Source organism: Mya arenaria, chromosome 14 (genome assembly GCF_026914265.1).
Source record: "Mya arenaria isolate MELC-2E11 chromosome 14, ASM2691426v1".
NCBI lineage: Eukaryota > Metazoa > Mollusca > Bivalvia > Myida > Myidae > Mya > Mya arenaria.
Genome location: NC_069135.1, coordinates 37,599,914 through 37,613,649, shown reverse-complemented (window position 1 = coordinate 37,613,649; position 13,736 = coordinate 37,599,914). Strand labels below are relative to the sequence as shown.

The 13,736-nt window shown below is 36.4% G+C and overlaps 2 protein-coding genes across 3 annotated transcripts in view; both read left to right on the top strand.

Annotated features, from left to right (window-relative positions):
- LOC128217045 (glutathione S-transferase-like) overlaps window positions 1–13,736 on the top strand; it is a 145,815-nt gene that overhangs the window by 69,326 nt on the left and 62,753 nt on the right. The window lies entirely within an intron of this gene.
- LOC128217043 (uncharacterized) lies at window positions 3,810–12,954 on the top strand. 2 transcript variants are annotated; one of them, XM_052923863.1, is made up of 4 exons: window positions 3,810–3,856; window positions 10,051–10,237; window positions 10,741–10,904; window positions 11,538–12,954. In XM_052923863.1, exons 2-4 carry the CDS (start codon window positions 10,235–10,237, stop codon window positions 12,184–12,186), a joined length of 816 nt encoding a protein of 271 aa, XP_052779823.1. In that variant the 5' UTR covers window positions 3,810–3,856; window positions 10,051–10,234; the 3' UTR covers window positions 12,187–12,954. The 2 variants fall into 2 exon arrangements, with proteins under 2 accessions (XP_052779823.1, XP_052779822.1); XM_052923862.1 differs by lacking the exons at window positions 3,810–3,856; window positions 10,051–10,237 and having other exon boundaries at window positions 10,260–10,904.

Below are 13,736 nucleotides of genomic sequence, written 5' to 3'. Positions count from 1 at the left end.
AAAGTTACTTTTTATACGTTTATACCAGGTACGTGTGCTTAATATAGGATATACAACCGGTCACCTTTTAACACCAAAAAGACACAAAACATTTAACCATATTGTATTTATTTGTTGATTTTAAATACAGGAAGATATTATGGAGAACTATATATTGCTTTGAAAAAGGTCATTTCTCCCCCATTGGTCGTTGATGAGAAATAATTAATGATGGACATGATTTTTCTACTTTTGGACTGAAGACGAATAAATATAGGATCATATACTGGTCATTTTTAACCTGCATACCTAGTATGAAGTTCCTGGTTCTATGTATGAAGTTCCTGGATGGGAGCATTCTTTAGCCATTCATTTGTTTTGCCTCAAGGTCACTGCGACCTTTAGGTATTGAGCGGAAACAATGATTCATCTTAAGGTCGACGCCAACATAGCGCTTTTAAACTGAATGTCACCACCTTTAACCTACGTGTGCTGATCTCAAAATCAATTGCATACCATGTATAAAGTCCTTAGTACAAAGGATTTTAATTATTAAGGGGATACCATTTTTCAGCTCAATGTCACTGCGACCTCCACCATTGTCCTCAGAATCAATAGGGGATATTTACTGGTCACGATCAATCTGCATACTAAGTATGAATCTCCTGGGTCTAAGTGTTCCATATTCCATACAACGCTCATATCCCTTCAACCTTTCTCATCACCGCTCTTTTGCTTAAAACTATCAGTGTTTGATTTGGTACTATCAAACTTGGATTTTCCTAACTGTTGCAAAGTTCATTGCAGTATTGTTATATAAAATTGTTGTGTTTCGACACCTGGTTATAAGTAATATGATAGGAATCTAAAAGCCTTTTGTGAATACGTATATTTTATCAAATTTGGGTCAATTTAATATGACATAAACTACTGGTAGCATTATGTTCTTTTTGATGAGTATACATTATTAAAAAAAAATCGTGTGTATATATTACTTATTGACGAGCATATTAATGTATTCTTATTTGTTATATTGCTTCCTTTTTGTGAAATTTATTCAAAACGAAGCGAATGAACGCTTTATATCAAACTCGTTTTGGCATCAATTAATTCGTTGACAATTCGATTGAAAAATGATGGAGATTTACTTGTGTATTTCACACACAGTCAAGTGAATTGCAATCGAACAATAATAAAACAATCTCTTTATTCAATGTCGGTGATAGGGTGCACATGAACCATAGACAACTAGTTTTTGGAATAATGCATACGAAGTTGTGAACGTATACTCAAATCAATTTTGAAAGATAGAATCTCCAGAGCACAAACCAAAAACACAAAAAAACACTAAACGTATAACATCGACAGTCTTAGTAAGAATAAGACTTACTTCTCACGTATAACATCGTTAGTCTCGGTTAGATTGAGACTTACATCTCACATATAACATCGACAGTGTCCGTTAGACTGAGACGTACATGTTACGTTTAACATCGAGAGTCTCTGTTAGACTTAGTACTTCCCACGTTTAGAGTTATCAGTTTCGGCTCTATTGCGACTATTCATTCACTATAATGGCAGGTGCAGTCCGAACGATCCGACCGTTACCGGAAAAAGTTTATCGTTTTATGTCACAATAACGCGGGAAAAATAATCTCTTTAACGCTTATGACAACAATTCTTTATTAGTTTGTTTTTGATATTGTCAAACATAGAGCTCCCACTTAGGGACCAGTTCATGAATTGCAGAAGAATGCTTTTGATAGTTTCCACGTTGCACGATACAATGTGAAGTACTGTGTGTTTTATTAAAAACATATATACTTTAATTGATAACGAAGTTTAATATTAGAACGGCCTTGAGTATCAAGTATTGAATTCAATTCCAACTTTTCCCCTTAAAGATGAGTGACTCGGTACGTTAACACTTTTTGGTTTATAAACGTCCCACGTAGTAATCTCCCTTGGCGAGCAGTGACGACTTGATGCATGTTGATTTAAGTTTTTCATGGCTTGTTGGTACAATATAAATTTAACAATATAAACACATTTCAAACTACATGTTTATTAATACGAGATGATTCAAACATATCCTAAAATATTGAAGTTAAGGTGCAAATATATCAGATTGTCTTTAACATAACAATATTCCTTCATTGAAGATAGATCGTTCATTTTCAAACATGTAGTGTTTTAATTGTTATACAAATAACGTACTTGGCACTAGTTTTTGAAGCTATTAAGATATAACACATGATAGCTAAACAAACGTCACATGACGTCAAACGTGACCTAAGGTGAATCATGAAATCTAATACAGCAAATTGTATATCAATCAATTATTATACAACCCAATCGTTTCATAATAATCAGAAACATATACAAACAAACAAGGGTTAACAAAGAGACTAAGATATTGTTAAAAAATAAGAAACACACACACAAAGGTATACAGTTAGCACGATGTATTACATTGTCCAGTTTTCTTGATGTCAACGTCATTTCCAAAACAAGACGCGTAGCGACTGTTTGTTGACATTTGTTTTAGCTTGACTTTCGTCAATGAAGTCAATTTCTGGCGACAATATGGAAAATTGCCTTAAAAAGAGTTATCAAAATGACTTCTGATCCGAGGCAATGTAACGATGACGTTTCTGTCGTTATTTTTTCAAATACTAGGTGTCGGCCGTCGCCAACAGCGGAGAAATCTGGCGACATGGAAGAGGAGTTGAAAAAGGGCGAATAAATGGTTGGCGACCTTGACCAAGGTGTGTATCAAAATGAATTTATATCTTAAATATTGAATGTAATATAATGTTTATGTTTTGAGTCATATAAATTACTGTATGCATGTTAACAAAACGCCAATGACAATAAATAATCTATTAGAATATCATTTCTGCACAGTTTGTCATTGTACATTTTCCTACACCCGTTGCAAGATACCAATGAACATATCAAAGTAAACCAAAGACAAAACCTGCGTCCTGGGTCCAAACCAACAGCCCCGGGGCACTTACATGGCTTCTTAATAAACAACAACAAATCTAAATAAACAACAACAAGCCATGCGTCTTTATGACCGATTGGTATATGCTTCAGCAGCCGCCCTTCCTCTCTGATTGTCGGCGGATACAAAGACACACTTCTTGCAATCAAGTTAATTAAATACTATAAACTAACACTGCCGTCTTTTGTAACACAAATACTTGTTCAACTTTAAACTTGCCTTGTACATACACATGACATATTTAAGTGAATTAGTATGTGATTAGACGATATAGGTTAGTGTAAATCTTAATAAAATATCTGTTTTGTTCTGTTCTTTTCTTTAGGACTATCCAGCAGATCTTTCTTATTGTTGTGCAGTTTGGTTACATTAGTATGCTTAGACCGTAGGAAAAATTTATGATGATATGAATAGATAAGTATCGCATACATGTATTTTGTTAAAGGAATTACATCTGATATGAAATAAGAAACTCTGTATATTATGCGATCAATTTATGAAGAGGCAAAAAGCCAACGATATCAATTATAAGCTGTTTTATATGACCTTAACTATTTGTAACAATATGGACCTTTTGAGGACTATTTAAACGTTCAACATGCTTTTCGTAATCAATTACAATTAAACAGTAGCCTGATATAGTTTTAAGTTTGTCTCATATTTGTAAAACCTTAAACAAAAGAACCAATTAAGCGGATAAGTGATCATACAAACGAACAGTTGATATCTTTATCACAACTAGATCTGGTGCTCAATAATAGGTTGGCGCTTATTATTTACAGAAAACAAGCAGGTTTATTTTATTCAATTTAAGTATTATGTGTATTTACGAGATTGATTCAAAAACATCATCACATCAAATTATGGGTAAGATTGAGTCTTGCATCTCGTCTTTAACATCGACAGTCTCAGTTGCATAAAGACTGCTATCTCTCGACAATCTCGGTTAAGTTTAACCTGACATCCCACGATTTAACAACGACAATCTTGGTAAGAATGAGATTAAAGTCCCAAATTATAACAAGGACAATCTCCGTTAGATAACTCCAGTTAAAATCACGATCTTTGTAAGATTTAGAGCTAAATCTAACGTAAAAACATTGGCAGTTTCTGTTGAATTATAAATTTCTTCCCATGTTATATAATCGGCAGTCTCAGTTTGATTATGACTTTCATCTCTCGTTACAATATCGGCAGTCTCAGTTTGATTATGACTTTCATCTCTCGTTATAATATCGGCAGTCTCAGTCGGATGATGACTTTCATCTCACGTTATAACATAGGCAGTCTCAGTAGGATTATGACTTTCATCTCTTGTTATAACATCGGCAGTCTCAACTGGATTATGACTTTCATCTCACGTTATAATATCGGCAGTCTCAGTCGGATGATGACTTTCATCTCACGTTATAACATCGGCAGTCTCAGTCGGATTATGACTTTCATCTCACGTTATAATATCGGCAGTCTCAGTAGGATGATGACTTTCATCTCACGTTATAACATCGGCAGTCTCAGTTGGATTATGACTTTCATCTCTCGTTATAATATCGTCAGTCTCAGTCGGATGATGACTTTCATCTCACGTTATAACATCGGCAGTCTCAGTTGGATTATGACTATCATCTCATGTATAACATCGGCAGTCTCAGTTGGATTATGACTATCATCTCTTGTTATAACATCGGCAGTCTCAGTTGGATTATGACTTTCATCTCATGTTATAACATCGGCAGTCTCAACTGGATTATGACTTTCATCTCACGTTATAACATCGGCAGTCTCAGTTGGATTATGACTTTCATCTCACGTTATAACATCGGCAGTCTCAGTTGGATTATGACTTTCATCTCTTGTTATAACATCGGCAGTCTCAGTTGGATTATGACTTTCATCTCTTGTTATAACATCGGCAGTCTCAACTGGATTATGACTTTCATCTCATGTTATAATATCGGCAGTCCCAGTTGGATTATGACTTTCATCCCACGTTATAATATCGGCAGTCCCAGTAGGATTATGACTTTCATCCCACGTTATAATATCGGCAGTCCCAGTAGGATTATGACTTTGATCCCACGTTATAATATCGACAGTCTCAGCAGGATTATGACTTTCATCCCACGTTATAATCTCGGCAGTCTCAGTTGGATTATGACTTTCATCTCTTGTTATAACATCGGCAGTCTCAACTGGATTATGACTTTCATCTCATGTTATAATATCGGCAGTCCCAGTTGGATTATGACTTTCATCTCTTGTTATAACATCGGCAGTCTCAACTGGATTATGACTTTCATCTCACGTTAAAATATCGGCAGTCTCAGTTGGATTATGACTTTCATCTCACGTTTTAACATCGGCAGTCTCAACTGGATTATGACTTTCATCTCATGTTATAATATCGGCAGTCCCAGTTGGATTATGACTTTCATCTCTTGTTATAACATCGGCAGTCTCAACTGGATTATGACTTTCATCTCACGTTATAATATCGGCAGTCTCAGTTGGATTATGACTTTCATCTCACGTTTTAACATCGGCAGTCTCAACTGGATAATGACTTTCATCTCACGTTATAATATCGGCAATCTCAGTTGGATTATGACTTTCATCTCACGTAATAACATTGGAAGTTTCAGTTGGATTATGACTTTCATCTCACGTTATAAACAACGACAGTCTCAGTCGGATTATGACTTTCATCTCACGAAGTAACAACGGCAGTCTCAGTCGGATTATGACTTTCATCTCACGGAATAACAACGGCAGTCTCAGTCAGATAGTGACTTTCATCCCACGAAGTAACATTGGCAGTCTCAGTCGGATTGTGACTTCCATCCCACGTAATAATATCGACAGTCTCAATTGGATTGTGACTTTCATCTCACGTATCAACATCGGCAGTCTTAGTTGGATAATGACTTTCATCTCACGTTATAACATCGGAAGTTTCAGTTGGATTATGACTTTAATCTCTCGTTATAACATCGGCAGTCTTTGCTGGATTATGACTTTCATCTTACATGATAAAATCGGCAGTCTCAGCTAGATTGTGACTTCCATCTTATGTATAACAACGGCAGTCTCAACATGGTTATGACTATCATTCCACGAAAAAAACAACGACAGTCTAGGTTGGATTATGACTTTTTACTCACGTTAAAACAACGGCTGTCTCAGTTGGATTATGACTTTCATCTCACGTTATAACAACGGCAGTCTCAGTTCTATTATGACTTTCTTCTCACTAATAACAGCGAAAGTCTCAGTTGGATAATAAATTTCATCTCACGTATAACAATGGCAGTCTCAGTTTGATAATGACTTTTTTCTCACGTTTAACAACGGCAGTCTCAGTTGGATAATGACTTTTTTCTCACGTTTAACGACGGCTGTCTCAGTTGGATTATGACTTTTAACTCACGTAAAAACAACGGCTGTCTTAGTTGGATTGTGTCTTTTAACTCACGTAAAAACAACGACAGTCTCGGTTGGTTTGTGAGTTTTAACTCACTTAAAAACAACGGCTGTCTCAGTTGGATTATGACTTTCTTCTCACTAATAACAACAGAAGTCTCAGTTGGATTATAAATTTCATCTCACGAATAACAACGGCAGTCTCAGTTGGATTTTAAATTTCATCTCACGTATAACAACGGCTGTCTTAGTTGGATTATGAGTTTCCTTTCACGTATAACAACGGCAGTCTCAGTTGAATAATCACCTTTTTCTCACGTATAACAACGGCAGTCTCAGTTGGATTATGAATTTCTTCTCGCGTATTACAACGGCAGTGTCAGTTGGATTATAATTTTATCTTACGTATAACAACGGCAGTCTCAGTTGGATTATGACTTTCCTCTGACGTATTACAACGGCAGTCGTAGTTTGATAATGATTTTTATTACACGTAATGACTTTCCTCTCACGTATAACAACGGTAGTCTCAGTTGGATTATGACTTTCATCTCACGTTATAACATCGACAGTCTCAACTGGATTATGACTTTCATCTCACGTTATAATATCGGCAGTCTCAGCTGGATTATGACTTTCACCTCACGTTATAACATGGGCAGTCTCAACTGGATTATGACTTTCATCCCACGTTATAATATCGGCAGTTTCAGTTGGATTATGACTTTCATCTCTTGTTATAACATCGGCAGTCTCAACTGGATTATGACTTTCATCTCACGTTATAATATCGGCAGTCTCAACTGGATTATGACTTTCATCTCACGTTATAATATCGGCAGTCTCAGTTGGATTATGACTTTCATCTCACGAAATAACAACGGCAGTCTCAGTTGGATTAAGACTTTCATCTCACGTTATAACATCGGCAGTCTCAACTGGATTATGACTTTCATCTCACGTTATAACATTGGCAGTTTCAGTTGGATTATGACTTTCATCTCACGTTATAACATCGGCAGGCTCAGCTCGATTATGACTTTCATCTCACGTTATAACATCGGCAGTCTCAGTTGGATTATGACTTTCATCTCACATATAACATCGACATCTCGGGTAGACACACTTACACATTACATATAAAAATCGGCAGTCTTAGTCTGATTACTATTGTTCATTTTCTGAAATGGTATATATAAATCTGTCCAAGTATAAACCAGATATGTATTTAATACAGAAAGATGTAAAACGTTGAAAGGACTGAGCTAAAACATTAACAATTACTGCTATGGTCAATACAAACAGAATTGGTTTAGTGAGAGCTGGTCGATAAACATTCAGACATGGTTACTGAAGACATATCATCTAAAAAGTGTGTGTGTAAAGCTAGTTCAACACGTGTATGACCAATGAATAGCGATGTTGTTTCCCAATCAGAGTCTAAAGAAGCAGACAAAGAAACGTCACTGTTAATTCGTTTTTCATATTGCAAATTGGACGTAACAGAATTACATGACTTTGTGAAATTGAGGCTACTTTGTGTACATGAGGTAACTTGGTGTATATGTGTTGGTAATTTGGGATACACGAGGTTACTGGGTGTACATGAGGTTACTTGGTGTACATGAGGTTACTTGGTGTACATGAGGTTACTTGGTGTACATGAGGTTACTTATTGCATATGAGGTTACTTGGTGTACATAAGGTAACTGGGTGTACATAATGATACTTGATTTACATTATTTAACTTGGTACACATAAGGTAACTTGATGCGTACATGAGGTTACATGTAGACATGAGTTTATTTGGTATACATGAGGTAACAGGATGTACATGTGGTTCCTTGGTGTACATGAGGTTACTTGGTATACATGTGTAGGTAATATGGGGTACATGAGGTTACTTGGTGTACATGAGGTCACTTGGTGTACATGAGGTTACTTGGTGTACATGAGGTTACTTGGTGTACATGTGTAGTTAATTTGGGGTACTTGAGGTTACATGGTGTACATGAGGTTACTTTGTGTACATGACGATACTGGATGTTCATGAGGTTACTTGGTGTACATGATGTTAATTGGTGTACATGAGGTTACTTGGTGTACATGAGGTCACTTGGTGTACATGAGGTTACTTGGTGTATATGAGGTCACTTTTTGTACATGAGGTTACTTGGTGTACCTGACGTTACTTGGTGTACATGAGGTTACTTGGTGTACATGAGGTCACTTAGTGTACATGACGTTTCTTGGTGTACATGAGGTTAATTAGTGTACATGACGTTACTTGGGGTACATGAGGTTACTTGGTGTACATGAGGTTTGAGGTTACTTGGTGTACATGAGGTTACTTGGTGTACATGATTTAACTTGGTACACATAAGGAAACTTGATGTGTACATGGGGTTATCTGATACACATGAGGTTATATGGTGTACATGAGGTTACTTGGTGTACATGAGGTTACTTGGTGTACATGATTTAACTTGGTACACGTAAGGAAACTTGATGTGTACATGGGGTTATCTGATACACATGAGGTTATTTGGTGTACATGCGGTAACTTGATGTACATTTGGTGCCTTGGTGTACATGAGGTTATATGATACACATGAGGTTATTTGTTGTACATGCGGTAACTTGATGTACATGTGGTGCCTTGGTGTACATGAGGTTACTTGGTGTACATGCGGTAACTTGATGTACATGAGGTTACTTGGTGTACATGAGGTCACTTAGTGTACATGACGTTTCTTGGTGTACATGAGGTTAATTAGTGTACATGACGTTACTTGGGGTACATGAGGTTACTTGGTGTACATGAGGTTTGAGGTTACTTGGTGTACATGAGGTTACTTGGTGTACATGATTTAACTTGGTACACATAAGGAAACTTGATGTGTACATGGGGTTATCTGATACACATGAGGTTATTTGGTGTACATGAGGTTACTTGGTGTACATGAGGTTACTTGGTGTACATGATTTAACTTGGTACACGTAAGGAAACTTGATGTGTACATGGGGTTATCTGATACACATGAGGTTATTTGGTGTACATGCGGTAACCTGATGTACATTTGGTGCCTTGGTGTACATGAGGTTATATGATACACATGAGGTTATTTGTTGTACATGCGGTAACTTGATGTACATGTGGTGCCTTGGTGTACATGAGGTTACATGATACACATGAGGTTATTTGTTGTAAATGAGATAACCGGGTGTACATGTGGTTTCGTTGTTAATTGATGTATTAGTGTTGTTAATGATTTTAACACAAGTGGTAAGTGGAACTACACCTGCCATTTGTCTTGCAAATCGGCCAATTCACGATATAATACATATGAAAATTATTTAGTGTTGTGTGACCCAATCTACACGGCAAGCTCCCCTCAGAACACCTCGGCCATTGTCCATAGAAAACAACATCGAATGTATGCCGTTACATCAGTATAAGTAGTTCGTAAAAAATTAAATAATAGTATTAAAATATTATAGAGTTTTAACTTGAATTTTGTATTACTAAATTTTAATAAATTGCCAATGAAGAATTTTATTGCATAAATGATTTAGACTCCCAAGAGTAGTGTCATCAAGTTTAACTGCCGGATTAAAATTAGTACGTGTTTTATTTACAGATTTCTGACAAAGGTTAACATATACATCCGAGGTAGTTTTCGATAAAAACGGCCGAGGAGCTCCGAATGAGCTCGGAATCAATCGGAACACCTCGGCCATTATCCAATTGAATTGAAGCTTGCCGGAGAAGGCCGAGTGTAACGATTGAGCAACGGAAATGCCATTGTGACTATTCGGCAGTCTATGGTAAGCTCGGGATAAACCTATTTTGTTACGCACTCCAGATTTACGAATGCCTGCCAACTGACAATATTTTATTTCTTTTAAAGTTGATACGGGAATACATCTCTACATGTTTAAAAATATGGTTATATGTGAAAATAGAAGGATTTTTAATAAGCAAGGTCGTAACAGTGCTTAACTTTAAGATATCGTGTTAAATATCAGTTTGAAATTGATCGATCTGTTGGTTTTCTTGTATCAACGGAGTACAAAACAATTTACTTCCTAGTTACAAAATAAACAGAAAATGACTGTCTAAGATAGTTTGTGAGTCATTTTTAAAATCTATGTATGAAATGGCTTCTAATTTTGATTCATCCATTCAGAGGGGCGGTGATTTCATCCATGATTTTTCTTGCTCTCCGTGTGAAGAGAACGGATTTAACACCGAAGCTCACCATTATTGTACTAAATGCACAATATATTACTGCCAAAACTGTGTTTCAAAACATAACGTATTATATAAGAAGCACGCGGTGCTCGGCCGGAAGGACGTGAAGAAATGGGAGGCTGCCCCAGGAGTGGTGGACGCCCTGGAGAGATGCGGGATGCACCCGGGGGAGGCACTGAAGCTGGTATGCGGTGACCATGACCAGTTGTGTTGTCCTGTGTGTGTCGCTGTGGACCACAGGTATGTTGGAAATATGACAAGTTTAAGGTGCACAACATAGGTTCATGCAAAATTTTATTATTATTATTATTACTAATTATCGCATTTTTCGCGTCAACCTTTATTATGAGCCTTTGCTGTTATTCGTGTGCCGCCCTGGACCACAGGTTTGAAGGAAGAAAACTTCAATAATTTTAAAGGTGCACAACATAGGGTTATGAAAATATTTTATTGTTTTTATATATTATTATTTTTAACTTATTCGACTGTTCATGATTAAAACAAAAAAGGCTTATTATTGTGTACATTTTACAAAAATATTAGTCTTTCAACATACAAATGGTGATTTCAATTAATAGCTACGTGGCCGCAAATTCCCCAGTTAACAATCACTGAATCTGTACACAAATCAGTTTTTTTCGGTTTTGATCAATCAAGTCAAATTAATGAACCATAATAGTTAATTAAAAATTAAAAGAAAATCATTTTTTGCATCCACCTATGCTGTGCGCCTTTAAAACACAAAACGGTAACTTATCTATACGTAATTGCGTCAAATTTAAATCATTTTCTTAAACATTGTCCGACGTAAGCAAGGTCATATTCAGTTTATGCAGAACTGATAACAACTGTTTCACAACTTTTATGTTTCAGACAATGTTCCAAAATCCATCCCATTCCAGATGTAGCAAAAGGTATTCAGAGAAATACTGAGTTTCAACAAATTCCAAAGAAGATAGCTGAACTTGAAAAGCAATTCGAGCTGATGAAAGAAGCAAGAATGAAGAATACGACATCTCTGAAAAAGACGCGGGCAACCATTTCTGATGAATTAAAAACCATTCGTAAAAAGATCAACGAAATCCTTGACAAGATTGAGAAGGCAACTTTACAGGACTTGGACGGAATAATAGGTGAACTTGAAAAAAATATAAAGAAAGATATCGAAACTTGTGATAAAATGACTATTGAACTGCAAAACATGATTGCCGCTTTTCAAACAAAATCAAAATCAAGCGAGTCAAAATCATATATTGCGTACAGAAAGAGCCAGGATATGATTTCACAAGCAAACGATCATCTTCGTGGCATATCCACCATTGAGTGTTACAATGTAACATTTCAAGCCAATAACCTTATCGAAGAACTTTTATCTTCAATAAAGACGTTTGGAGCGATTGAAGAACAAACTGTTACGACCAAACAGCGAGAAGTTCCCCTTTTCGGTCCAAACCACCTCTTCAGTGTTGACTTTATTTCATTAATGCTACGAAAGGGAACTTCGTTACTAGGAGGACGTTAAGCTTCACGCATTTATGTTTTTCCGCAACTCACTATGGCGGCCAGCTTTACATCTCCTCCAATAACGCACTGTACGTCTACACGATGTCGGGAAAGAAGGTGAAGATGCTGTACGAGGACACGTTTGGGTATAGGACGGTGTGGAAATGTGCCATCAGTAACGACGGGAAGACAATCTTCATCATAAATTTCAGTCAACACCAACTGATCACCCTGGACAACAAGGGCAACAAGCTTGCCTTACTCACTGACCCTGACATGAAACATCCTAACGGAGTACACGTGACATCTGCTGGACACGTGTTCGTCTGCTGCTGTGGCTCCAACACAGTGCTGCAGGTTGACAAAGACGGGAAGAAAAAGTTGGCCACCCTGGCAAGCAGAGAAAACGAACTATACGATCTATTTTTCAGCAGCCGAACTTCATCTCTGATTGTTGGTGGATATAAAAACACTCCTCTTGTTATCAAGTTAAATTAAAACTCAAAACGTTCAATGTTGCATTTGGTACTATCGACTTGGGATCTTCCTTATTGTTGTTGCAAAGTATATTGTAGTATTGTCAAACATGTATATAATTGTTTTGTTTAGACCGCATGGTATAAGTAATATGATATGAATCCAAAAGCATCTTGTGAATACTTATATTTTATCATATTTTGGACAATTTATATCCCACAAACTATGTGAAATATTATATATATGTATATGTTCTATTTGATGAATGTAGACTGTTCAATGTTCGTGTATTTATATATAACACCGTCATATTGACTAAATATAATGAAGATTTACTTGCATAATATACACATAGGTGAATTGCAATAAAAAATAATAAAACAATCTCTGTATTCAATGTCGGAGAAATGGTTCACGTGAACGATCAGAAAATCATCTTTTGAAAAATGCATACTAAATTTCAAACGTATACTGAAATTAATTTTGAAGGACATATTCTCAAGAACACAAACCAAAAGCACAACATACATACCACGTATAACATCGACAGTCTCGGTTAGATTGAGACTTACATCTCACGTAAAACATCGTCAGACAAGGTTAGATTGATACTTACATCTCACGTATAACATCGAAAGTTTTGGTAATATTGAGACTGACATCTCACGTGTAACATCGACAGTCACGGTTAGATTGAGTCTTAAATATCTTTAATTACATCGACAGTCTCGGTTTGATTGACACATCTCACATTTTCCATCAACAGTCTCAATAGGAATAAGAATTACATATCAGGTTAAACATGAACTATCTCAATTAGAATGATACCTACATCTCACATACTAGTATAATATGACCGATCGGTTTGATTGAGACTAACTAACTACACATATAACATCGAAAGTTTTGGTAATATTTAGACTGACATCTCACGTGTTACATCGCCAGTCTCCGTTGGACTGGGACTTACATTTCACGTGTTACATCGCCAGTCTCCGTTGCACTATGACTTACATCTCACATGTTACATCGCAAGTCTCCGTTGCACTGGGACTTACATCCCACGGTTATCATCTACAGACTCCGTTACAC